Below are 27,775 nucleotides of genomic sequence, written 5' to 3'. Positions count from 1 at the left end.
TTGCTTCAATATAATCTGTAATTAACCCTTTGTGCCTTGGTTTAGATTTCAGTTTGGCAGAATTATCTAGCAACAAATTAAGCTTTATAACCCCATCATCACTGCACATCAATTGTGGTAACCCTTGTCTTGAAGTAACAGTAATTTCTTTAGGATCACAATCAATGTCTAATATGTTCTGCTCCCTGTCACAGTAAAAAATATTTATACCCTGACAGATCTGGTTTCCAATCATTGTTCTTTAATCATGTTTCATAAAAAAAAAATCAATCTTGTGAGAATGTAGCAAATTTTCCAATAAAAAATTATTATTAATGCACCTAGCATTAATAACCATCAGAGATGCATGAAATGTTGTTATCTGTGAATTGTTAAAATTTCGACCTGGCAAAAATCCTTCCTAGTGTTTGTCAAATAATGTAAAATATCTGCTGCAAAAATCCTCTTCCCTGATCTTGACATATGTACGCCATCCTGTCTGAACACATGTGCCCAAAACTAAGCTTGGATGCTCTACACATTTCCATTTCTAAAACAGGATATGTTTAACATATAGGTATTTACCAAAAAAATCTTTTCACTCAAGGTGACCTGACTATCCGAAATGTGATTTTTGAAAAATACATCCTAAACATTCCAAGGCTTGTCTCACATCTTCTGTTTTTGCTCCTGGCAAGCATAACACTAATCAACGTTCATTATCTTCTCTGCAAATATAAGTATCAGTTCCTCTAATAACTGAATCTTCAATTTCAACAATATCTTTTCTGACCAGATCTGAGGAATCTTCAACTTCTAATACAGCAATATCTGCTCTATCAATTGTTACAAAAGAATGGTCTTCATCACCATTAGTTAATCCCATTGTTTTCATTGAGTATTAAATTTGCAAGCATACAGCTCTCATCCTTTGTACATCCACAGCTTGAGCCATGTTGTCAGCATCTGTCTTTCTCTTCTTTTTCTTACAGTAATGTTCTTCAATCCTCACACATTCAATTTTGATTTCTTCCTTTTCACTTGCCCCTTGCCTCTTTTTTCTGCCTTCTCTTTTTGAAAAAGTATGCCTTTTTCTGTAGACTGAAGGTTTTCTGATACAAAAATGCTATCATTCCATGTAATTTGTATATTACATAACAAAGCAGTGTCCTTTTTGGTACGTAACTTCTTTACTTTGCAGACATTAATCAGTTTCTTTTTTTCTTGTTATTTGTTGTGAACTTCTTCCTTTTTTTGTTTCCTTCTAAACACTCCAAATCCTCAGACTACTAAATACTTGCATCCAGAATTCCAAAGTTGTCAGAAATGTCTTGTTTCATAGGAGTTGAATGATCTTTACAGATAATAGACACATCATTTTGTAAATGTGTTCTCTTTGCTCTTTGCCTAACATTGTTTATCTCACCAGTCAAGTCATTAATATATGTAACAAGAGTTATTCAAGTCATGCTAATTGCACAAGTGCAATCATCAGCAGCATTAATTTACTTCTAATAATGGTAAGAAAATCATCAAACTTTTGAAATGAGGAACACAGATCACCAATATTATCAGGTGTTATCTTTAAATATGCATAAACAAATAAAATATTCTAAAAAAAGGATAATAAAAATCAGTACCCACATATTTCAAAGAGAACTTAAATCAGCTTCCATGGCAAAAATCACACAAGCAATATACAACTAAATACTAAAGTAAGTATAGCAAAGTTGTTCTGAGCGAACAAGTTCTGAAAGTCAGACAAAAGTTGTAATTCTTTTAAGTTGTGCTCACTATTTCTCACAGTTGCACTTCTTTTTAACAGTCAAGATCAATAAATCACAAATCAAGATAGGATAGTTTAGATAAACTCTGGATTGTCCTCTTTGCAGTTTGTGTGTATTTATAGCTGACTAGGCCCCTTGACATGGCTAGAGCTTGCCTGTCTAAAACCTATCCTTTTCTAACAACCAACAGTGAAAATTAAAGGTAAAAGAACAAAATATAAATCAAAGTAAATCTTCTTGTCTACAAGATATCCTTTCTTTCTGACAGTGAAAAACAGTGATAAAAAATAAAATATAAATTCAAATAAGGTGGAATTCTTTCTCCAGTTCTCTGATGGCATCCAAAACATTGTTACATTCTGTGAAGGTGCTGCATGCTAGAATGATCATTTTTAACATGATTCTGTGATCACCACTAGATCAGTGTCAGTGAGGCAGAAAGGTTGCACACTTACCTTTGGTGCAGAAGACTGTGGGTTCTGTTCCTAAAATAGGTAGATGGATTGCCAACACTGCAGTGCTGCACTCCTGAGTGTATGATCATTTGGATGAGAGATTAAACTGAGGTCCCATTGGCCTGAGTTGGTGGTGGCTCTGGTGGGTGGAAAAGATCCCACAGCTCCTATCGAAAAGAGTAGGGATCCTTTATTTAAGAAATCTTAAATATTTACAATATAAAGTGAATAAGTAAAATAATACTTACATTGTTTACAATATTATACACAAACTATTTACACTGACCACATAGTCACTTTTTTTACATTCAAAATACATTTATATCTGACCCCTGCTCTACTTTCCACAACTAAAATCTTATTTTTTTAACATTTCTGATAAATTCCATTTAGCATTATACATTATAATATTGTTATATTTTTATTATTATTATCGAGGAAAGACCCCAATATCCTGGCCAAATTTCCTCTGGCAGTATAAATATCACCTCAGGTCTCCTCTGAAAGGAGGCTACTAGCCTAGTGAAACTAACCTGGTCAACAAAGGATACATAAATAAATAGAAAATCAAGAGGGAGGTGTATGTTAAAGAAAGAATTTATATGCTTAATTTTGCTTCTGACACTGTTAACATTAAGGAGGTGATAGCAGATGAAGGCAGGGTTGGAGTGATTTGGGGTGGAGGAGAATGAGAGTGTCTTGGATTTAGATCTATGTTGTATTTAAGTTGAATAATGAAGGTTACATGAGTAAAGTTGTAAAGAAATGTTAGCACTTTTATATAGTGTTTTTGGGTTTGGTGGTGAACGTCAGTGGAAAGTACAGTTGTGTAAGCTGCACTTACCAATAACAACAGATGTTCAAATTCCTCACTGCTAAACAAAGAACATCAATTTAAAACAGATGTCTGTGGTGTTCCATGCCTTGAAGTTTATCAATCACCTTTGGTCCCCAGGACCTCTTTATCATAGTTATGTGGTATATACAGCAAGCAGGGAGGTACAAGGTCATAACGCATATGCAAACTGGCAATGATGTCTTGGGAGTTAGCTCTTCAGTATTCCTTAACCCTCCAAGCATCTTACATCCTGTCAGAGCAAAACATAGTGGCAGACAAGGTAAGCAGGACCAGGGAAGACCCTTGTGAATTGAAGTTGAATGAGGGGGTCTTCCAGGAATTGCTCAAGTTGTGAGAAATACCTTAAATAGACCTGTTCACCTCCTTTCAAAACAGACAACTAGACACATTTTGTTCCAGGGCCACCCTGCAAGCAAGCATGGAAAACAGATGCATTTTCATTCTCTTGGAAGGAAATGTTCCTTTATACATTTACACACTTTCCACTGATTTCCAGGGTAATTCTCAAGATTCAAAGAGAGAGCACAAAAATAATTGTGGTGACCCCCTATTGGCCCAAGCAACAATGGTTCTCCCTTTTTATGAAATTGGTCAAGGGCAATTACCACTAGCTTCTTCACAGACAGTGTAGGGTTGGGAGGGTGGCCTAATGGTTAAGGTATTTGCCTTACAAACACAAGGTGCAGGGTTTGAGTCTCACAAGGGATAATTGGCTAAGCTTAAAAATGTCTCGAAAGGGCAGTTAGCTTAGTACTAACCTATGAACCTATGAGAGTTTGATACATCTCAATATCAGTTCACTTCAACTTACTGCCTATATGATTAATATCTTATAGGCACTCCTTTCATGAAGCTGTTCAGCAGGTATGAAAGACTGCTACTAGAAAATTCTGTGTTGGTAAGAGGAAGTGGTTTTCTAGCTGGTGCTTAGCCAGTAAACAGAAGTCCATCAGGGACCTGCACCACTGGTGCTCAACAATTTGAGTTACTTTTCTATGACCTCACTTATTCTTCTATAAAGGCTCATCTTGTGGCCATTTCAGTATGTCTGTCTATGGATCCTCCTCCTCTTTCTTCTTGTTGTCAAACAGTTTCAGAAAGGGATTTTACACCTGAGTTCTTGTAAACAGGTTGCTCCTCCTTGGGATCCCAACTATGTGCTGAAGAAATTGACTATGTCACCTTTAGAACTAGCCCATTAATCTGATTTAAGATTCTTGACTTGGAAAACTGTATTCACCATTGTTTTGACATCAACAAGAAGAGTTTCTGAATTGCAAGCTCTCAAGTTGGGTGAATTGTCTCTGATTTTCCATAGGGATAGATTATCTTTAAGAACAAACCCCCTCATTTACACCCAGAGTGGTTTCAGGGTTTACTTTGAATCAAGCCATCAGTCTCCTAGTTTTTTATCCAGAACCTAACCACCAGAGAGAACAGATTCTGGTTACTCTGGATGTGCATAGGCAGCTCAGGCACTCTCATGACAGAACTAAGCTCTTTAGAAAAGCTGATCAGGTAATTATTTCTTATCAAGGGGCAAAAAAGGGACACTCTATGTCTGAACAGACAATTCCAGGCACTTGTCCTCAGCTATTGCTTTTTTGTTATTCCCACCATGGCAGATAGATTCCAAATAGAATCAAAGCATCATTCCATTAGAGTCTTGTCTTCTTTGATGACATATTGGAAAGTGGTGGATTCTAGAAGCATTCTAGAGGCAGCTATGTGGTCTTCTGTGTATTCTTTTAGAAACCATTGCAAATTGGATTACTTTTGTAGGTCCAGGTCCAATTTTGCTTGGACCGTTGTCCAAGGGCTCCTGGATCCATATTCATGGCTTTGGAATTCAACCCATATATTCTAAGGGTTACTGTAGCAGTGGGAATGATGAACATAGTACACTCATGTAAGTCGTACTTAACCATAAGAGTAGTTGTTCGAATTTCTGCTTGCTGCTGCAGTAGCCTCACCTGCACCTGTTCCCCTACTCTTGTATGTAGCTGTAGCTGGGATGCAAAGTAGGGCTGTGTTTCTTTCCTATTTTAAATGTTTTATTGTTAATATTGGCTACTTATTTAAGAATGTTAGGCTTTTCTCTCATTGTATATGCAAGAAAGTCATGAAGAAAGATTCACTGTGACTGTTGATTTCCTCCTGTGGATTAGCCAATCAGCAGTCAGACTGAAGGAGGGAGTGGGGACCCAGAACCTTTTGAAGCTGGCTTGTTCTGTTTCCTAGACAGGAAACAACTCATATAGCCTAAAGGCTTCTGCTGCAGTTGGAATGATGAACATAGAGGTACGGTGTAGGGGGACAACTGTGTCGGAGTGCAAAGAAATGGTTAAGGTTTTTTTGGTGTGTTGAAAAAATGTGCATGTGGTTAGGTAGAGTTACTAATGTTGAGAAGCTATGGAATACATTAGTGTCAGAAGAGACTTGGGCTGTGTGTGTATGAGCTATAGTTTTGTTAAGATAGGAAAGTTAGTGAAAGAAAATGAAGCAATCTGTTGAAGAGTTTGGAAGAAAAGTAAAAGGGGAGCTGTACTGATTTAAGTATGTTATTGGGGGTTCAACTGTGTTATAGGATAGAGTATTTGATGTGGCTTGTTAGTGAGTTAACTGTGCGTGCATGACTGAATAGAATGAATGTCACAAAATTATGTTGATAATGTGGAAACTGATATGTTGTTCATAGGTTCATAGGTTCATAGGTAGCTACTAGGCTATTGGCCCTGAGGCCTATATAAGCCTAGCCAAAAAGGTTCCCTGGCTTTCACCACCCAAGAAAATTACTTTCCTGTGGCCCTGTCGAGCAGTACCACAGAAGTGATCCCCAGGATGAATTTCCCATCCAGTCGTCAAGATTTTTCTTAAAGAGGCCCAATGAGGAGCTTTGCTTGACATGAATGGGTAGTTTGTTCCAGAATATGGGAAGTTTCTGGGACAGGAATCTATTCCTCCAGCATGTTCTGTTTATTGTGGTGACAAGGTGTAGGTCCCTGGAGCATGTGGTTCAGAGAGATTGGGATTTCTTTAAGTGTAGCATGTCCAACAGCTCTGGGTTTGACATAGCTTTGTATGTTAGGCAGAGATCGCCTCTGAGTAGGTGATATGCGATGGAGAAGAGCTGGAGTTTTTTGAGACGGTCTGCATATAGCTTCTGTTTGAGGCCAGTAATAAATCCTTTTAGTGAGGTATTACTGTGGCCTTTCCAATTGTTGTAGGTGTCTTGTGAGATACATGCCAAATGGGGCATTGTACTCTCTAATAGGTCTGATGAGGGATGAGTAGAGAGGAACAATGACCTCCTTTGTTCTAGAGGAGAACCTTTTTATGATGAGGTGTACCATGTAGAAGGATTTCCTGACTACTGTAGTGATGTGGTCATCAAAGGAGAGACTACTGCCCACCTGTGTCCCAAGGTCTCTTATCACACTTTCAGTGTTTAGTGAGCTACCACCTATGTGGCAGTTCATGGGTACCGAGGTTTTCCCAAAGGGGATGACAATGCACGTCTTGGCATTGAGCTTGAGGCCATGGCTTTGACACCAAGTATCTGTCTCTGTGAGGCCCTTTTGTAGAATGTTTACATAATTAGGTGATTCCAATATGGCTCGCAGTTTGCAGTCATCTGCGAACTTTGTTAGCCAAAGACCTTCTGTGTTGGCCTGTACCGCAGAGAAGTAGATGCCTCACAGGAGAGGACTCAGGACTGAACCCTGTGGTACTCTCCTGATCACTGGTCTAAAGTCGGACTTGGAGTCGGCTACTTTTACTGTGTGGGTTCTGTCAGTGAGCCAGTTGGCCACCCATCTTGTGGCATAGGGATTTATACCTAGTTTAGTGTGTTTATCTATATTTCCAGAGTGGGGGATGTTATCGAAAGCCTTAGCGAGGTCAAGATAGGCTGTGTGCACTACCTTGCCCTCGTCTATGGCTCTGGCGACTGCTTCAAAGAAGTCAATCAAGTTTAGTAGACATGATCTACCTTTTACAAACCCAAAATGAGTTATAGTGAAGTCATGAAATAACCTCGTCATTAGTCATAATGGGCTTAAGTCTATGTCTAACATAATCCCACTTAATAGTTGCTTTATTGTAATGAAAAAGGCTAGATAGACCCAGGCTCCCATTATATCTATGAATGAACATCATCTTATTTAAATAAATTGGGTTGCTCCCTGCAAACCACTGTATAAAAAATAAGTTTTCCAAAATCACAAATCTGCTGCCTCACATTGCTATTTATATACTGCATTTAAGAAATATATGTATTATTGGCTGCTGTGTTTAACATGAGTTATGATGAAACCAGAGAAATGGTGAAATGATTAGAATGCTGTCAGTGAAACTGAAAAGTTTTTATATATAGCACAAAATTAATTTCTGGCTGAATTTCAGCAAAATGAAGATTGGAAAAAAGGATTGACTGATTTAAAGGATCACTGCCTGTGGATGCATTAGGCACACAGGAGTAGCATGGTTTGACAGGGCAGACTTAAATGCATTTTTATAAATATTTTAAAAGTAAATTTCCTTTTTTTACACTGCACTTACAGATCACACATTATGCGAAAACATATTGTTGCTTATCTGACCTGAAAATAAGCATTGAGAGCAAGGTGGCAGCAGTACCTTGAGGATGTTGTTTTTTTTTTTTTTTTTTTTTGTTTGTTTGTTTTGGGGGGGGGGGGGTTAGCCTAGCATGAAGTTAGAGATGGATAGGTCTGAGATAGTAAATGTAAATTAATTTCAAACAACAAAAGCCAAGTTGGCCTGTAGAAATTATTACTTTCTTTGTAAATCCAGTTACCAGAAACTAGTTTGGCTACTTAGGTATGCTGCTATAATTGATGGTGTATAGCCTTGGTTTAACTTCCTGCCTTGAAACTTAGTACTGTAACTGAATGTGTAATTAGTTCAACTTAGATAAGGAACAACTGTTTTCATATAACCATTCACTATGTGCACTAACATTTGTACATATGTCTCCCCCCTGGGATTTCAATGCAGATAGGCTATGCCCAGTTAGATTTAATGAAATAAATATAGGACTAGCACCTGATTAATACGAGCATGTTCTTATTATCCTGGTTCAGGTTGAAAGCACCTTCATTTCCAAGATCTGATAATATCGGAACCCTTGTGGGCAGTGCATTTGCAATTGCCGTTGTTGGATATGGCCTTAGTATATCATTAGGAAAAATGTTTGGCATGAAACATGGATATTCTGTGGATAGTAACCAGGTAAGATAGCATACTTATGTTTCAGTATATATTTTGTATACATTTTAAGGTACAATTAAGATTTATTAGATTAAAATTTGATGACTCTACTGTAGGCTCAAATGCCTTCTAAATTAAATTGTACATATAATGAAAGAATAATTTAAGGGAAAGCAATATTTAACAAGATTAACTATTCACCTTGTGGTACTCCATCTCACCTGGACTCCATAGGTTCATAGGTTCATAGGTTCATACTAGGCTATCTGCCCTGGGGCAATTATATGCCTAGCCCGATTCTGTATGGCTTGCGCCACCCCTTGATTTGAGTATACTGTGCCCTTTTTAAGGTTTAGTTTACTGTGCCTCTGTCTAATAGTGACGCGGGAGTAATCCCTGGGACAAACCTACGATCCCCCATCCACCTATCGAGATTCTTCTTGAAGAGATTCAGTGAGGTGCTCTGCCTCACATGAACTGGAATTCTATTCCAGAGTGAAGGGAGCCTCTGGGTTATGAACCTGTCCCTCCAGCAAGTTCTATTTATTTCTGTGCTGAGGTTCAAGTCCCTCGAGCGTGTGGCTCTAAGGGATTTAGATTTACTGAGGTGGAGCATGTCCATTAATTCTGGATTTGACATAGCTTTGTATGTCAGGCATAGATCGCCTCGAAGTAGGTGGTATGCAACTGAGTAGAGCTGGAGTTTTTTTAACCGAGCAGCATATGGCATCTGTTTGAGACCCTTGATCCTCTTGGTGAGATACTTTTGGGGTCTTTCTAATTGCTGCAGGTGTCGGGTAAGGTACATCCTAAAAGGGGCATTGTATTCTATGATTGGCCTGATGAGGGATGAATAAAGGGGCACGATTACCTCTCTTGATCTAGATGTGAAACCCTTCGTGATGAGGTGGGCTATGTAGAAGGTCTTTCTAACCACTTTGGCAATGTGGTTTTCAAAGGAGAGATTGCTATCAACTTGGGTCCCCAGGTCCCTAATAACTTTCTCTGTACTTAATGGGTTTCCGCCTATGTGGTAATTTGTGGGCACATTGTTTTTGCTAAAGGGTATGACTATACATTTTTTGGCATTTAGCTTTAAACCATGGCACTGGCACCAGTTATCTGTCTCTGTGAGATCTTTTTGAAGGATGTTTGTGTCAGCTGGAGAGTTGATTATGGCGCCCAGTTTGCAGTCGTCTGCGAACTTGGTGAGCCATAGTCCTCCCACGTTTGCCTGTACCTCGGAAAAGTATATACTGAACAAGAGTGGTCCCAGGACAGAACCCTGTGGGATGCGACTTGTAACCGGTTTCGAGTCTGACATGGCTCCAGCAACTCTCACTCTGTGGGTTCTATCTTTGAGCCAGTTTGCGACCCATCTTGTGACATAGGGGTTTATATTTAAGCTGGATAGCTTATCTATGATGCCCGAGTAGGGTATTGTGTCAAATGCCTTTGCAAGGTCCAGATAGGCTGTGTGGACCACCTTCCCTTCATCTATGGCTTTGGTGACTGTTTCGAAGAAGTCAACCAGGTTCAAAAGGCAGGATCTGCCCTTGACAAAGCCGAACTGGGTAGGATCTAGTGTCTGTAGGTCCCCAATGTCTTTGTTTATGAGCTCCATGATGATCCTCTCCATAGCCTTGCAGACTAAGCTAGTCAGGCTTATGGGGCAATAGTTTTCAGGGTCCGTAGAGGCTGCACCTTTGTGGAGTGGGACCACTGTTGCTGTACACCATTCTGTGGGCACATATCCTGTAGTGAGGCTGAGATTGTATAGCTGTTTTATTTGAGGGATTAGTTCCTCTTGGAGTACATGTAGGACGCAACCTGGGACGCCATCTGGTCCCATGGAAGCAGTGTTTTTTGCTTTGGAGAGGGCAGCCTTCACCTGAGCATCAGAGATGTTTGGGAGGCAGCTCTCTGCTGGGATAGATATTTGCTGTTTTGGGGGGGGGGTGGAGAAGTTTCACTGAACCTGTCTGCCAGGATATTGGCGATGTCTGTGGGTTCAGTGTATTTTTTGTCGTTTAGAATCAACTCAGAACAAGTCTGGGAGTTGCATCCCAGGTTTCTAACATAACTGAAAAAAGCCTTATGATTGTCTTTGGTGTCCTGTGCAATTTTTCTCTCGAAGCTGGCCTTGGAGGATTTTATGAGGGATCGTAATTTTTTGCTAGTACTGATCAGAGATGCCTTCCCTATTAGGGATTTTGCTCTATCATGTAGTAGCTTCCTCCTTCTCTTGTACAGTTTATTTATGGCAGGGGTCCACCAGACTGGATGCCTGCCTTTGGATGATTGGGTCTTGGTTTTATTTGGGATAGCATGATCCATGCATTCCTGGAGATGTCTGTAGAATGCGTTTATATAGGATTCTGCAGTTTTGGCCATAGTTTCCACTGGCCCTGGGGCCTTGAAGGATTCCACTTCGGTTTTGAGAAGTGAGAAGTTCGCTTTTGAGAAGTTTTTCACTGTGGTTTTCTGGGCTGGGGGTGGGGTTGGGATGTGGACATCCAGTGAAAGTAATTTATGGTCTGATCTTACCAATGAGGGATATACTTCTGGTGTGGAGCATAGAGTCCCCATGTTGGTAATGATCAGGTCTAGTACGTTGTCCCCTCTTGTGGGAGAGGTGACTAGTTGTCCCATAGCATTTGAGTTTATAATTTCCAGGAACCTTTGGGCTAAGGTGCTGGGGCTTGAGTAGTGCTCCCAGTCAATGTTTGGGTAGTTGAAGTCACCCAATATAATGGTGTTCGGAGAGATCTTCATGTTCTCCAATGTTTTCAGGAAAGCCGAGTGGGATTCCTGACTTTGAGAGGGTGGTCTGTAGGATGCTATAAACTGAAAAGCAGTCTTGCCCACTGTTAGTTGCACATGGATGGTCTCCAATACTTCATGCAATGCCACTAACCTGAAGGTGTGGATATCCTTGACAAATATGGAAACTCCCCCTTCTTTTGTGGTTCGGTCCGGGTTTTGGGGCCGAAAAGCATGATATGAGGTATAGCCTGGTAGTGCTGGGGTGCTCTCTGGAGCCTTGAACAAGGTTTCTGTCACTGCACAGATATCAATGTTCTCCATATTGAGGAGAGCTTCGAGTGCATGCATCTTGAGGTTAAGACTTCTGGCATTTAGCAGCATTACCCTTAGTTTCTTGTTCCTTGTGCTGTCTATGGGGGTGGGTTTGACTTTTGAGCCTTGCCTAAAAAGGCACTATGGGGGTGGCAAGAGCCTTTGCCAGTATCCGAAAGCCCAGTGGTGACAGGTGCAAGCCGTCCCTAGCGAAGCAACGTGGCTTGTCGAGCATGTCATCCCAGGCTGACAGACACTGGATCCCCTTTGAATGACACCAAAATTTTAGCCAGTTGTTAAAATCGATCATTTTGTCTTTGTACTGTGGCATCATTCTAGGTGAGGGTAAGATGCTGCTCAAGGTCAGGGTCATACCAGCCTAGGTTACATGATCAGAGAGCTCCTCTATGTCTCTTTTCATGTAGTCCAGGGAGGTACGTCTCAGGTCATTCACACCAGCATGTACAATGACTGAGTCATACTTGTATTTGCTTTGGAGTGACCTGAGTGCTTGTGTTATGTGGCAGATCCTAGCACCCGACAGGCAGCTCACCATGACCTTCTCTTTATTCAGCCTGGTGAGCGGGACGTCAGTGTGTCTGACAATAGAGTCACCTATTACAAGAGTATCAGGTGTGTTATTCAGCCTTAAGGGCTGTGGCTGCTTGGCACACTGACTTTGTGGGCTATGTGTTGTGCGTGTTTTGTTTTGAGGTAGCGTTTGCTTGGATGTCTGCTTTGGAGGTCTCTGTTGCTTAGGTAGATTTTTATTTAGAGCCTCCGAGTATGTTTTTGTGTATTTATGTGTTTGGTTCGCTGATGTGGTGGGACTATGTGATACTGGAATTGTGTTGTGTGAGGTTACCTTCTCCTCCTGACTGAGAGATGTCCAACAGGTGTTTTATTTACTATGAGACAATGATGGTCTGTGTGTGTGTGTGTGTGTGTGTGTGTGTGTGTGTGTGTGTGTGTGTGTGTGTGTGTGTGTGTGTGTGTGCGTGTGGGCGTGTGTGCGTGTGTGCGTGTGTGCGTGTGTGTGTGTGTGTGTGTGTGTGTGTGTGTGTGTGTGTGTGTGTGTGTGTGTGTGTGTGTGTGTGTGTGTGTGAGACCAAGGCTAAATACCTCTCAACAATTCTGGGCAAAGTCAAAAACAATGGGTGGTGAGACAAAGGTCAATAATTAGGGACAGGTTTTAAATAAGGTTTTGCAGTAGCATGCATTTTCTGAAGGTTACAAAATCTGAAACTGAAATGTCTACCAGTAATTAATGACTTCATTCCTCAATGATTTTCAAGAAACCACAAATTTTATGAGGAAGAGACCAAAGATATGAGGCAAAAATCTGGACATTCTGCAAAATTATGGACAGTTGAAAAGTTTGGGTGGACCTTGGCCTTGGAACATGTCACAAAGCGGGTGAGCTTTATTGATTTCATTTTGCATATACAACACATACATTCTTACAGCCTACCAACACATTTTCATAACATTTACATTTTTGTTAGAAAATCAGGAACATCAAAATAGGTAGGGACATCAACCTGTTCATAATTGACATGTAGGCCCTGTGCACTGTGCTCCCACATGAGAATTGCATTACAATGGTCACCCAGGCTTACAATCACATAAGGGCAGCCTTGCCTGTAGCGGCAACAGTACTAGGGAGGTTACTCGGTTAATTGCTCAGGAAGAACTTCACTCAATTTGGGACGCATTATTGTCAACAAACCACCATAGCCATGAGTCCAGCCACGGCCCCCAGCCTGGTAAACACCATTCTGGGTAAATGGGAGAAGGATGACATCTACAACTCCCCATAATTTTCCCAGATCCCCTACTACCTCCACTTTATTGATGATAGATTAATTATTTGTGATGGTAGCCCTCACAGTTGCAGGATTTTTTCTTGCACATTGGCAATTCCACATGGTTTCTGAAATTCACAACTCACCATAGCCAGGAAAAAGTTAACTTTCTAGACTTAACCAACCACAGAGACCTTACCATGGGGAAAATTTGTAATCATTTGTATATAAATCCCACTATGTGGGAGGTTGGCATAATGGTTAAGGCATTTACCTTATAAACACAAGATGCAGGGTTTGATTCTCACATGGGGTAATAGGCTAGGCTTAAAATGGCACACAAGGGCAGATAGCCTAGTAATAACCTATTAGGATTACTAGGTTCAATCTGCTCATTCATAGCAACACCATGCATCCTCATGTTACCAAAAGAAATGTGAGCTAATCCTAAGGGATACAGATTGCCGGGATCTCCAAAGCCTCCAAGATTTCACCAAAAATATCATTAGTCTAGAATATAGCTTCTGGCTACAGTACAGGTTCATCATTTCTATTCTAGAAGACATTAGGGACCTCATACAAGCAAGTGACCCCACCCTTCTTGATCCAAGGTACCATCAGGACAGGACATTTAGGGACAGGTTTAGGAACTTACAAAAACCCAAATGGGATAACAGCATGCCCCTAACTTTCACCTTGGACTTTAATGAGATCAGGGAAGTGAAAATTGACAACTGGGAGATCCTTAGTAAAAGTAGGTGACTTACTCCCTGAACACCCAACATTTACCCCCAAGACAGCGAAGAACATCACTATGTGGAGAGCAAGGAGACCAAGAAAGCTGACAGGCAAAAAGCCTCCTTTAGCTATGGACCACCTCCCGATGTGCGATTACTGCCGCCTGATGAGTAATGCAAACAAGTTCAAATATTCCATCACAGGCAAAGAATACCACAGCAGGTCACATGAAAACTGCAACACAGAATCTGATATTTACAGGGGTAGCTGAAAAAATGTAACAGCTTTTTTATCAGAAAGACCATCAACAAACTCAAAAGATGGATTGGCAACATCTCTCAGAAATCAGAGCAAAGACTTTAAAAAACTCTCTTGTAACACATCTCATAGAACACCCAGACAATGAAGGCTTTATTTTTCACATTCTTGACAATGTCAACATGGGAACACTTAATGGGGAATAAAAATGACTCACTGTGGGGAAAATGAATTAGATGGGCAAATCAAACTGGAAGCATGGAAAAGACTCATCTCTTCCTGTTTGAATCATAGCATCCTTAGCCTCAAGAAACTAAACCACAAGAATGTCTACTAACATTTGCCTGAGGAATATCGTTTAATGAGGAGTATATTGATGCTTTCAAGATTTTTATCAGCTGATGTTTACAGCCAGCCACACTAGGCAGAGAAAGGGCATATAGGAAGGGAACCCTACTTGTAACCTTTGTGGATGGCATCTCCTGGATTTGTTTTTTGCATAGTCTACACCACTTTTCACTCATTTGCAAGGTCACCCCAAACTCCATTTCTGATGGCAGGGCATTCAGATCCATACCTCAGTTCTAAAGCAAGACCTATACCTGGCTGGTCAGGGTAGCCTATGTTATAATCTTTCTCCTGTGACCTCAGCATAATGATCATGCCTGCTGCTTCAAATCCTGGTGGACACAACCCAGCACATACACCATGACTTGTATTGCCCAACTTCATCTGCAGGCCACCCTGGGAATGCTACATACATTTGTTAATTCTTCCTAGGATTGTTGACGTATTTGGGACTTCTACATGTCTTTTGGTTTTCATGCCTTATTATATCTTTAAAACTGAGTGATTGCTTACCTTGAAAGGTTAACTGTTTATCATTTTGAAGAAATCCTCATAGAAACTCATCTCCACATGAATAATATAGTTAAATTTGAAAGGAAAAAGTTTCTCATTTGCAAAATGGCTTTTGGAGAAGTAAATAATCAGTTTGTGTTAAATACATTTTTTTAAAGACTTGCCCCACTGGTTGGCACTTACCACCAATTTATTTTTAATCTTTAACATTATCTGCTCACACAAGCACCCTGTTTTTTTTTTTATTATTTCTTTATATTTTATATATTTTTTTATTCTGATATTATATGTCTTTATAATTGGGGACAGATCTGATTAAATTGGCACAAATGTGCCATAGATGAGTAGATGAATGTTAGCTAACTGTTTAGATGTCTTTACTTCTCTCGTGGTTCCACATTTAGGTCATATTACATGAAAACATTCTTTAAAGGAGGGCGATAGAGACAGGCTGGAATGGCAACTTTTGTGACAGCCATCCAACATCAAATCTATGGGCATGAAGTCCAGCCCCCTTGGCTCTCCAACTAGAAGCAGTTCCCAGCTTATCCCTGTCCACCCTGAAACAGTTTGGCTTATAAAAATGTAACTGCACTTGCCTGATAATGGTCATGTATACAGCCACACTCATCTGTTCCACAAGAAAGGAACTGAGATTTTGGGACTTGGATCAAGGCTTCCAGAGTTTTTCTTTCTTTCTAATTTGAGCATGTTCTGTTTTCTACCACAGATCCATTAAGGTGATTTTCTACTGACCACAGGGACAACCTTAACACTATGGCCAGGGGTGAGAGATATTTCCAGTAATCAGTGGTGCTCGAGAATTTTTTATTTTTTTTTCACTTTTACTTGTTCTCCTTTGGATTTCTGACCTCAGATACCCAAGCTAGAGTGATCTGCTCCTTGACAATGCGCGTGTCTATATATGTGTATATATATATATATATATATATATATATATATGCAAGCACACACATAAACAAGTGTACTGAATATAAGAGACAGACTCAAATGTTGAAGTTCAAAACATCAACCAGAAAATGTTGAAACTATATATATACACGCACACACATAAACAAGTGTACTGAATATAAGAGACAGACTCAAATGTTGAAGTTCAAAACATCAACCAGGAAATGTTGAAACTATATATATACACGCACACACATAAACAAGTGTACTGAATATAAGAGACAGACTCAAATGTTGAAGTTCAAAACATCAACCAGAAAATGTTGAAACTGCAGCATCAACAAACTTCTACTCATACTGGGCAACAGCCTTGGCACATTTAAAAATAAAACTTAAAAGACAAACAAAAACATATTGTTTTTTGCCTTGTACCCCCACACTCCCTAAACATATCTATCTATCTATATATATATATATATATATATATATATATATATATATATATCTACTTCTAAATTTCAAAGTTTCAAAACTTCAAATTTCTTATGGTCGAGACTAAGAAATGTAATTAAAAAAATAAAATAAAAACAAAAAAAATCTTTTTCTATGTTTTTCAAGGGGTAAGTCCCTCTGCTAATTAAATATACCAACTCTGAGATGACACTACAGCAAAGAAAATAATAAATATACTGTTCTGAGCTGTATGGCGATCTCCATTTAAACAGTTCAAAGTTTCAAAACTTCAATCATATTGTCTCGACCATAAGAAATTCGAAATTTTGAAACTTTGATATTTAGAAGTAGACCCACATATACTGTGTGTGTGTGTGTGTATATATATATATATATATATATATATATATATATATATATATATATAATATTTCATTTTGCTATATTTGCAACAAAAAACATTTCTCCCCATCAATATTTAACTCACAACTCCTACAACATGATTGGACACCTTTAAAAACTCTTCCACTTGACAGTGCAGTTCAGCATTTCAATACTACTTTCCTACAAATACTTAATGATCTAGCCCCAACTAGAAAAATTCACACCAAAACTAAATAGCATCTCTGGCTGTCAAAAGACACAATTCACATACTAAAAAAGAGAGATAAAGCCTGGACTCTCTGTCAAAATAGTCAGAATACAGGATAAAAGGGGAAAAAAGTGATGAGATCATACTAATTTGCTCCTTATTAGATATAATACTTTCTATTATACAATGCCTACCCTAAAAACGTGCACGCTGATTGGCCAGCCCAACCAGCATGCCCGTTGTAAATCCCTCAATATACTAACGGAAAAAGGTCCGGTCGCCCGGACTTTTTCCGTTAGTATAACTAATCTCGCTATGTTAAAAGAGTTTAACATAGCGACACAGATTTAAAAAAAGCAACGGAGATCTCCGTTGCTTTTTTTAAAGCTGTCTCGCTATGTTAAACTCCTTTAACATAGCGACACAATGTAAAGCAACGGAGATCTTGGGATCTCCGTTGCTTTTAAACTTGTCTCGCTATGTTAAATGAGTTTAACATAGCGAGACAGCTTTAAAATAAGCAGCGGAGATCTCCGTTGCTTATTTTAAAGCTGTCTCATATGTTAAACCCATTTAACATAGCGAATAAAGCAACGGAGAACTTGCGTTCTCCGTTGCTTTTGCCAACTCTGATGTACTGCGTAGGCATGCAGTACATCAGAACTACGTGAACACCAGACAGGTGCGGAAGGGCAGCAAAGAGGCATTATACAATGCCATTATTTAAGAAAAGTAATTATTTCTTTTCTTAAATAATGTCATTAATATAATAATAACCCACTTCTGGGTGTGGGTAATGCTGGATTTACCCACGGTTGTCTTTGTTTGGTCCTGGGCTTGCCTCGGGACCAAACCACGCCAACCGTGGGTAAATCCATTACCACCAGCGTGGTTATTGCTATAATAATATATTCATTTTTCATGAACAAAGGGAAATTATAGAATTGGAACAGCTGTTGATAGAAAGGGGATATAAGGAAAAAGATATAAAGGAAGTGAGAGATAACTTAAGATATAGAGGAAATATGGAGAATAAAAATCTTAATAGTAGGCGAGGTAACTTAAGAAGTACGAAGTGTAAGATGAGGTTCAATATGAATTATACTGTTGATAATGGAATAATAACAGATATTATAAGAAGGAACTGGCAAATCCTAACAATAGATGATGAAATTAAGAATGTTATAGTTGAAAAAACAAGTTTTTCTTATAAAAACAGTAAAAAACTAAAACGCCTATTATGTGGAACAAAGGATAGAAAAGAAGAAATAGGAAGGCAAAATAAACGATATGGGACTAAACCATGTGGAAGATGTAGGATGTGTCAGATGATAAGTAAAGAACAGATTTTTCAACATCCTTGTATTAACTGTTTTTGAGCCAAGATTTATTGCTATGTGCGATAGTATTAATATAATATACATTGCATGTTGCAATGATTGTCATAGTTTTTATATAGGTAAAACCCTAAAATGTTTGAGAGATAGGATTTATCAACACAGGTATGATATTAGAAATAGGAATATACAGAATGCATTAGCGAAACATATTACGGAGCATGAAGGACATAGTTTTAATTTTAGAGTATTACAGAAGGTTGAAACAAGTTTGAGGGAGGGGGATAATAATAATTATTTATTGAGAATTGAATTAAGTTGGATTTTTAAGCTCAGGGCACATTTGATACCAGGATTGAATAGTAATGTTAACATCAAGCCTGTTTTGGATGCACGCTCTTTGAAATAAGTTAGTCCATTAGTTTCCCTTTTAAGGGTTGATTTTAATTGATTAATTAATTGCTTTCAGTCATGTGAATGTGTATAAAATGTTGGTTTTATTTCATTTTTTATAAGGATCTGAAGAAGCGTACTCTAGTTACGTGAAAGCGCTTGTCCACAAATAAATTATTCTGGTTTTACAGCCGTGTCGTTCCTACAGCATTTTATGTTCACTGATATTGTTTTTAAGCTGAAAGAACTTTGGGCTGTGACTGTGATTTTGTATCTCATATTTATATATATATATATATATATATATATATATACACACACACACACACACACACACACACACACACATGCACAGAGAGCTGTGTGTGTGTGTGTGTGTGTGTGTGTGTGTGTGTGTGTGTGTGTGTGTATGTATATATATATAGATATAGATATGCTGTAACTATAGATATTTAGATATATAGACAGATATGCACGTGGCTGTAGTAAAGCAGGTAAAGAGGCTGTAAGTATTAAATTGCCTGTGGGAGGTTTCCTGGCAGCTTACTCTGGCAGAGTTAGGAATGGAAGCAGTAGTGGAGCCTCCAGTTAAAAATATTTAGTAAATGCATGGAGTCAAGTCATTACTGGTCGACAGTTGAGGTCCTGTTGTCACCATTTTTAAATGGGAGAATGGGTCTGTCCTATGGTTGTTGCCAACCACTCAGTTATAGAATGGAGAAGAGGCAGAAAGTGTCCAAGAAAAGAGGCCTAGAACAAGTTTACATGGGAAAAAATCTCTTGATAAGAGTGAGTACAAAAGTGGATGGAGAGGACAACCTACTGTGAAGAGACTGCCGAACTGTGAGCAGCCTAGATAACTAAGTAAAACTTAACTAAATGCAGTTACCTGTAAGCTCCTGAGAGGCGTAATAGCCAGGGAATTTATAAGTGTATTTATTTTCTTTCTTTCATCTTTCTATTTATCTATCTATCTATCTATCTATCTATCTAGCCTTTGTCAATTGAGTTCGCTCAGCTAAATGCACTTTAGTCCAGCTAAAACTTGCTTTTTTGTGATTATATATATATATATATATATATGGGTCTCCTTCTAATGCCCGAAACGCCGTTTCGCCGACAGGGAAATAACCGACGCCAGAAACCCGACAACGCAGTTGACCGACACGCTCGAATCCCGACAGACGGAAGACCGACAAGGGGAATGTGTAAGCGCGACCTGGTAAGTATGCGATAGTGAGGGATTTAGGAGTAGGGAGCGGACAGGTAAGTGTGCAATACTCAGGGATGTAGGGTTAGGGTGTGTGATAGGTGAGTGTGCGGTAGTGTCGGAGCTTGGGGTTTGGGGTGTGTAAGTGAGTTAGGGTTAGGGTGCAGGTAGGGAGTGTGTGCGGTAGTGTTGGAGCTTGGGGTTTGGGGTGTGTAAGTGAGTTAGGGTTAGGGTGCAGGTAGGGAGTGTGTGCGGTAGTGTCGGAGCTTGGGGTTTGGGGTGTGTAAGTGAGTTAGGGTTAGGGTGCAGGTAGGGAGTGTGTGCGGTAGTGTCGGACCTTAGGGTTAGGGTTTGGGTTAGGGCTAGTGGATATGTGTTGTAGTGTACTGTGGTGTTGACGTGTAGTGTGTCGGTGTTATGGTGTTCGGTGTTTCGCGTTGTCGGGTTTGTGTGTTGTCGGGTTTCTGGCGTCGGTTATTTCCCTGTCGGCGAATCGGCGTTTCGGGCATTAGAAGTAGACCCATATATATATATATATATATATATATATATAAGCCTCACATTTACGCAAGTCTTGGCTCATTTATCCAGAACTGCTCATCATTTGGTGATGATGACAGAGACTTTGAGAGATTTTGCAAACATCTGAAGCCATCCTTGGCAAGACAAATTAAAATAAGTATCATTTTGTACTTTGGTTTATTTTCATGATACTATGAAAGATTTCTGTGCTATTTATTGTTTTCTTCACTTCTTTAAAGTTTAAAACATGCATTTTCTTAGTGCTTTAAGAGCTGTTGTACTGCCTTTAAGTATATAGTATCCAGTGATTTTTAGCTAGTATTAGGTATTTGTGGTTCCTTAACACGAGGTACAAACAAGCCATTTTACATTAACAGGGTCACAGTCTGCACTCTTGTGGCAGGAGAGGTCTGATTTCACTTATCTGAGCTGTGAATTGCTGGTAGAAAGCTCATTGTGTGCTTACGTATATCAGCCTTGCATTTGCCTGAAGCTACTCTTTGCACAGTGGTGGTTAGTGGTACCATGCATATATGCAATCACCAGAAGTTGAAACTTCCCTATAAAAACTACCTCAGAACATTACCTCAGTCCCACACTTCTCATGGGGCAGCTAGTTTTTTCAGTGAGCAGCATAAATGCATTTAGTTAGGACTGTCTAGGTCTTTATTACATTATTACAGCAACTGGAACTATTGATGTTCAAACGGCATCTGGTATGGATGCTGGGCAGCTTCTCTGGATAGGTTAGCTGTAAATTACACCAAAGTAAGCACTCATTCATCATCAGGTTACAAACACCCTCCATTGCTTTACCTTGCAAAGTACACATTAGGACCTGCGACCATGGATAGGCACCTTCCTGCTATCTCTGCATCTCACTTGGTGGACATGGGCATCCTGAGCTAATGTAGCAATTGCCTTATGTACACTGACAACTGCTTAACTCTTGGACAGACAAATACAGTATGTGATGAGTGTAGTTACACATTGAAACTGGAGGCCAGACTCTCACATACAGAAACAAAAAGCAACAAACAGGTTGTCAATCACACACACACACACACACACACACACACACACACACACACACACACACACACACACACACACACACACACACACACCAATCACTGCACTGACAAAAGACCAGACATATAGATCACATATGCGGAGGTGCTCACATATAGCATACCCAAACCTCAAAGGCCTATCAGGTGCAGTCCTCAGAAACTCCACATACACACAAACAAAACAATCCCCATCACAACTCACAAAGCCACATCTCAATGTGCTTCATCTACCAAGCCCATAAGGTAAAATACCCTCACAACCCAATATTATGGTCATAGGAGACTCTATTGTGAGACACACTGATGTTCCTCTTACCAGGCTGGATAAGGAGAAGGTTTACAGTTAGTTGCCTGTCAGGATCCACCAGATCATGCAAGCATGCAGGTCATTTACCCCAAAGTACCAGTATGACTCTGTCATAGTCCATGTGGGCATCAATGACATGAGACGTACCTCTTTCGACTATATGAAGAGAAACAAGATTGAGCTCTCAGACACTGAGCAGCTTTCTGTCATCTTAAAGAATGATGCTATAATACCAGCAGAAAGTGATCGGGTTTAACAAGTGGCTTAGCTACTGGTGTCATTATAAAGGGGCCCAATACTTGTCAGTTGGGGAGAACATGGTTGACAAGCCAAGCTGTTTTGCCAGGGTTGAGGTCCAACTAACCATGGGAAAAATCCATTACCATGTTCTTGCTAGCTACAGGTCCCCCACCATGAACCAGGAAACACATCCCTCATATCTGAAGCTACTAGAATCAATCCCCATCCAGCACAATAGCATTCTCATGGGTGATTTTAACTACCTCTCCATTAACTGGGAGGCATACACAGCTATGAACATGCATACCCAACAATTTCTTAACTTGGTGAACTCAAATTCTCTTTAGCAGCTAGTCTAGAACCCCACTAGGAGCACAAATTTCCTAGATCTGGTACTCACAAATATGGGTAAGAGCTTCACCCCCCCAAGTGTGATGTTTTCACTGGTAAGATCAGATCACCATGTGGTCTCCCTTAAAAAAAAGGTAAAACTAGACCCTCCACTTAACTCTAAAACCTTTAATAACTTTTCTAAAGCAAACTACCTCCTATTAAGTGACAGCATAGCTAGCTTCCAAGCTTACCCAAGAAAACACAAAAGCCAATGCAGAGGCATACCTAAAGCCCTGTATGACCATATAAACAACTGCATAGAAACAGCAGTACCAGACTGAAATAAACCCAGGTAAAACCACAAAAAAAAAAAAAAAAAAAAAAAAAACACCCTGGTGGAACCCTGGTATTAATAGATTGTACAATAAAAGAAATAAAATCCCATTGAGAAATAAGAGAGAATGTGCACAACAGAAAAAAGTCCTCCATTGGTCTAACAAGCAAATCAGGGAACTAGTCAAGATGCTGAAAGCAGACTTTGAGGCAAAAATAGCCTTCAAAGCTAAGGATAACAATATGGCATTTTTCAGTTATGTCCTCAATCTCAAGGGCAGCCCCAACAATCTGCAGAATAAGTTGCAGACAGCATTACCTATACTCAACCAGAAGGCATAGCAAATATGCTGGCTGATAAATTCAGCTCAAATTTCACCTCTCTATCATCCCAAGTTCTCCCTCCAAAATTATCGCCTTCTACTCCCACACCAATTATCACTAAAGAACAGGCTAACACTACACTTTCTAAAGATAAAAACATGGCTTCAGTGGGGCTGATGATATACCAGGTTGCTTCTTAAACAGCTTAAATCAGGACCTAGCATGCCCATTGGGCTCTCTATTTAAACACAACCTCTGGTCTAGCTTTGTCCTGATAGAGTGGAGGACAGCAACAGTCATCTACTGCTCAAAGGGGGGACGAGCAACTTGACCTGGGTAATTAGAGACCCATTAAGTCTGACTAGTCTTATATGAAATTCCCTTCTCCTGAAATCATACAAATTGGAAACATCTGGATTAGTACAACCTTTTACATTAATATTTAACATTAGACAAACCTGGCCCCCTTGCATAATCCTCAGCCTCCATTAGGTATTATCTGGCTCTGATGTGTAATTTTGAGCCTTCATTAAGTATTACCTGGCCCTGTTGTGTAATCTTGAGCCTTCATTAAGTATTACCTGGACCTGTTGTATAATCTTGAGACTTCATTAAGTATTACCTGGCACTGTTGTTTTATCTTGAGCCTTCATTAAGTATTACCTGGCCCTATTGTATAGTCTTTAGCCTTCATTAAGTATTACCTGGCCCTATTGTATAGTCTTCAGCCTTCATTAAGTATTACCTGACCCTGTTGTATAATCTTGAGTTTTCATTTAGTATTACCTGGTCCTGTTGTATAATCTTGAGCATTAATTAAGTATTACCTGACCCTGTTGTATAATCTTGAGTTTTCATTAAGTATTACCTGGCCCTGTTGTATAATCTTGAACCTTCATTAAGTATTACCTGGTCCTGTTTTAAAACCTTGAGCCTTCATTAAGTATTACCTGGACCTGTTGTTTAATCTTGAGCCTTCATTAAGTATTACCTGGTCCTGTTTTATAACCTTGAGCCTTTACTAAGTATTACCTGGCCCCATTGTATAATCTTGAGCCTTCATTAAGTATTACCTGGACCTGTTGTTTAATCTTGAGCCTTCATTAAGTATTACCTGGTCCTGTTTTATAACCTTGAGCCTTTACTAAGTATTACCTGGCCCCATTGTATAATCTTGAGTCTTCATTAAGTATTACCTAGTCCTGTTGTGTAATCTTGAGCATTAATTAAGGATTACCTGGCTACGTTGTATAATCTTGAGCCTTCATTAAGTATTATCTGGCCCTATTGTGTAATCTTGAGCCTTCATTAAGTATTACCTGGCCCCGTTGTATAGTCTTGAACATCTGCTAACTGTTAGAGAAGTAGTTTGGGCCTCTCCATGCAAAAAAGTTAATGCTTCATGGTAAAGCAGCAGGCCAGTATCCCCCCCATACACACACGCACACACACACACACACACACACACACACACACACACACACACACACACACACACACACACATACACACACACATCATCTTAAATCGCATTTGGTTTAATACATTTTTATTCTGCTTTCTGATTTACATTCACTTTCAGACATTTATTGAAGTTGTCATCCTTCTGCATTTAAGCTGACTCCCACCCTCCACACACCAAACTGTGTTGACTTTACTGAATAGAATCATTATAGGGCTATGTAATATACAGTAAACATGGATTAAATGGTATACACACTCCTTCGCTGGTTCTCTGTATTAAATGTAACTATGTACCTGGGGAGATTTTGAGCCTGATGTCATAAGTATGAGTATGTGATGGTGAATGAAATACATATTAAAATTAGTTCCACCTTCTTATGTGTTGTTTTAGAAATATTTGAAGCCTAATGCTAGAGGAACAGGAATACATTGGTGGCAAGGTGCTTAACCCACTTTTTTGCAATACTGAATATCCACCAAAATGATAAGAAGAAGATGGTTTTCTTTTTTGTGTCATTATGAAAGCTGTACCTATGGTATGCATATCTCTCACCCTCCCGCTGAGAGAATCAGGGAAAATGACATTAAAATCAGGGACTATCAGGAACACCTAATTAGCATAACATATGCATATTCAAATCTGCATATTAGCTGACGTCAAAGGCTACATAAGGGTGAGTGCAATCAGCCACACTGGATATTACAAGACAATTATTTCTATGAAATTATAATAAGAAAGCAACATGTTATATGATGTAATAGAATGGTATGGGTCTCTAAAATGGCCACGAGGGACACAACAAGTACACGTAGGCACATGACATTAGCAGACAGTAGACAGCAAATATACTGTGCAGTAACAGTAACAGTAAAAAAATGAATTTCAAAACATGGGTTGCAACTTCACTGTGTTTCTAAAACTCAACAAGATATTTTTGTACATATATTGTCACAGTAGGATGTGCCCCTTCTGAATGGGTATGTCCCCTCCAACTGCTGTTAAATCATTGGTGGTATAGTGCTGAGCCTAGCTGCATTCCAGACAGTTGACTCAGCTTCAGTTCCTGACCAATGCAACAAATCTTGATGCTGCAGAGGGGGGCTGACTTAAAGGTTAAGGTGTTTACCTCACAGACACAAGGTATGCAGTTTGATGGTCATCTTTGGGAAAAATGGGCTAAGCTTAAAATGGCCCACAAGAGCAGCTAGCTTAGTAAATGACTATGAACATAAACTATTGACATAGTAATCTACTTCATATTGTAGCTTTCAAACTCATAAATGGTCTCCCTCACCAAATGAGGCATGTAATTGTCCTATGCTCACAGACACAGCCATTTTTTACCCCGTATCCATTGTAACAAAATAGTAATCTTTAGTAAAGTCCAAGTGTACTGTGTCTGTATAAAAATTCTCTAAAAAAATTTATTATCTTTAAGAACTGTTCTCACAGTGTCTAATATTGGATGTAAAAGTTTCTCCACATAGATCAAAATCGGTTCAGTAACCCCCCTTCTGCCCAAAACTATTGGACTCATCGGTGGGTTAACCAAACTTTTATGGATTTTAGGGAGGCCATAAATAACTGGAATGGTAGGATGTTCAACACTAAAATATTCAAACAGATCTTCTGTAATAACATCTGACATCAAAAAATCAAAATCAAGAATAGTACTTTTTTATAATAGCATGAGTCATACTCTTATTAATCATTATATATGTTGTACTGTCACTAAGTAATTCATTCATGCATTTAATATAGAAATCTTTATCCAATAACACAATTCCACCCCTTTATCAGTGGGTTATTATTGTTTTTGTACAACTGCTCAGTTTCATTACCTGGTTGCTGGCGTTTGTCCTTTTAGTTTACACTTAAATAAAAAGCTGTCCTGCTCAGACATGTATACACACACACACACACACACACACACACACACACACACACACACACACACACACACACACACACACACACACACACGTGATCCTCACCTAATGCTTGCTGTTCAATAATAACCCAGTTGCCATATCAATACATCTACAACAAATAATGCAAGAGCTGGAATATGGAGATCTATAGAATATAGCCAAACATTTGCAGGAAGAGAAGGAACTGAGGAAGTTTTCAAGTAGAAAAACTTTGCTGACATTTGTCTGGGTGAGCTATCTTTCTATTATCAGGACTCAGGACTAACAGCCTGCAAATCAGGATGCTGGAATGACATGTCACTTTCCATTTTAAATTGGGATGTCCTAGATTGACAAATCTATGCGCTTGACAGCTATGGTGGAACAGTTACAATTATGTACTGCAGTGGGCAGGAGGATACTGTGACAATGTGTAGAAAATAAAGGAAAGAGAAAATTAAAATAATGATAATTTGAAAAAGAGAAAAGGAGATATAAGAGAGTAAGAGAATGGTATGAGCCATTGGGTTTTACTGTGTTGCTTTAGGTACTTTCCTACAAAGTTCTGCCTCTTATTTCCCTGGGTATATACATTGGAATGTTCTTGGCTTTCATTCTTTGTCAAGTTACTGTGTCACCCATAATGGCCCCTCAGTATATTATTTTCTGTGTAGATGCCTTCTCTGGATGAACTCATTCATAGGCGATATCTACAATATTATTAATATGCTAATGATATTCAGCTTTACCGTTCCTTTAGTTAATATGTCTGCTGTTGATCCCTTAACAAGGACCTGTCATGCATCAGAATCTGGATAAGCTGTAATAGGCTCATATAAACACCTTCAGGATGTTTACCATGGCTATTCATACTGCACTTAGACAAGCAAAAACTTCCAGTTCCATCTTTATTTATGATGGTGACAAACTGGAATTTGATGAGAAGCTGCAGACTTTTGGTGTCATTTTTTTTGACAAAAGATTAATGTCTATGGACCAGGTGTCTTTTGTTGTCCAGTTCTCCTGTTTTTCATCTGAGGCAATGTCTAATGAATCAAGCAGCTACTCCCACATCAGGACCTTGGAGAGTGGCACACATTACAATCGTATCTCTGTTGCTGCATCTCCTTTTACTAAGAGCTTCCAGATATAGAATTTTACTGGTTACAGCTACTGCAGAATTCCACAAAATTCCACAGCCTGGTTATTTACTGGTATTTCCTGTTACCAGCATATTTTATATATATATATATATATATATATATATATATATATATATATATATATATATATGTATATGTATATGTATGTGTGTATGTGTG

The 27,775-nt window shown here is 39.2% G+C and overlaps 1 protein-coding gene across 1 annotated transcript in view; it reads left to right on the top strand.

The window, feature by feature from the left end:
* Window positions 1-27,775, top strand: part of LOC122807522 (solute carrier family 26 member 6-like) — a 516,873-nt gene that overhangs the window by 173,789 nt on the left and 315,309 nt on the right. Inside the window, exon 8 of the mRNA XM_044078447.1 lies at window positions 8,183-8,330. Coding sequence (XP_043934382.1) covers window positions 8,183-8,330 — 148 coding nt within the window. The remainder of the gene's footprint in view (window positions 1-8,182; window positions 8,331-27,775) is intronic.

The sequence above is a fragment of the Protopterus annectens genome, chromosome 7.part1 (assembly GCF_019279795.1).
Source record: "Protopterus annectens isolate FY-2018-M chromosome 7.part1, PAN1.0, whole genome shotgun sequence".
Classification (NCBI taxonomy): Eukaryota; Metazoa; Chordata; order Ceratodontiformes; family Protopteridae; genus Protopterus; species Protopterus annectens.
The sequence above is the reverse complement of the archived record's forward strand: the minus strand, read 5'-3'. Positions and strand labels throughout refer to the sequence as shown.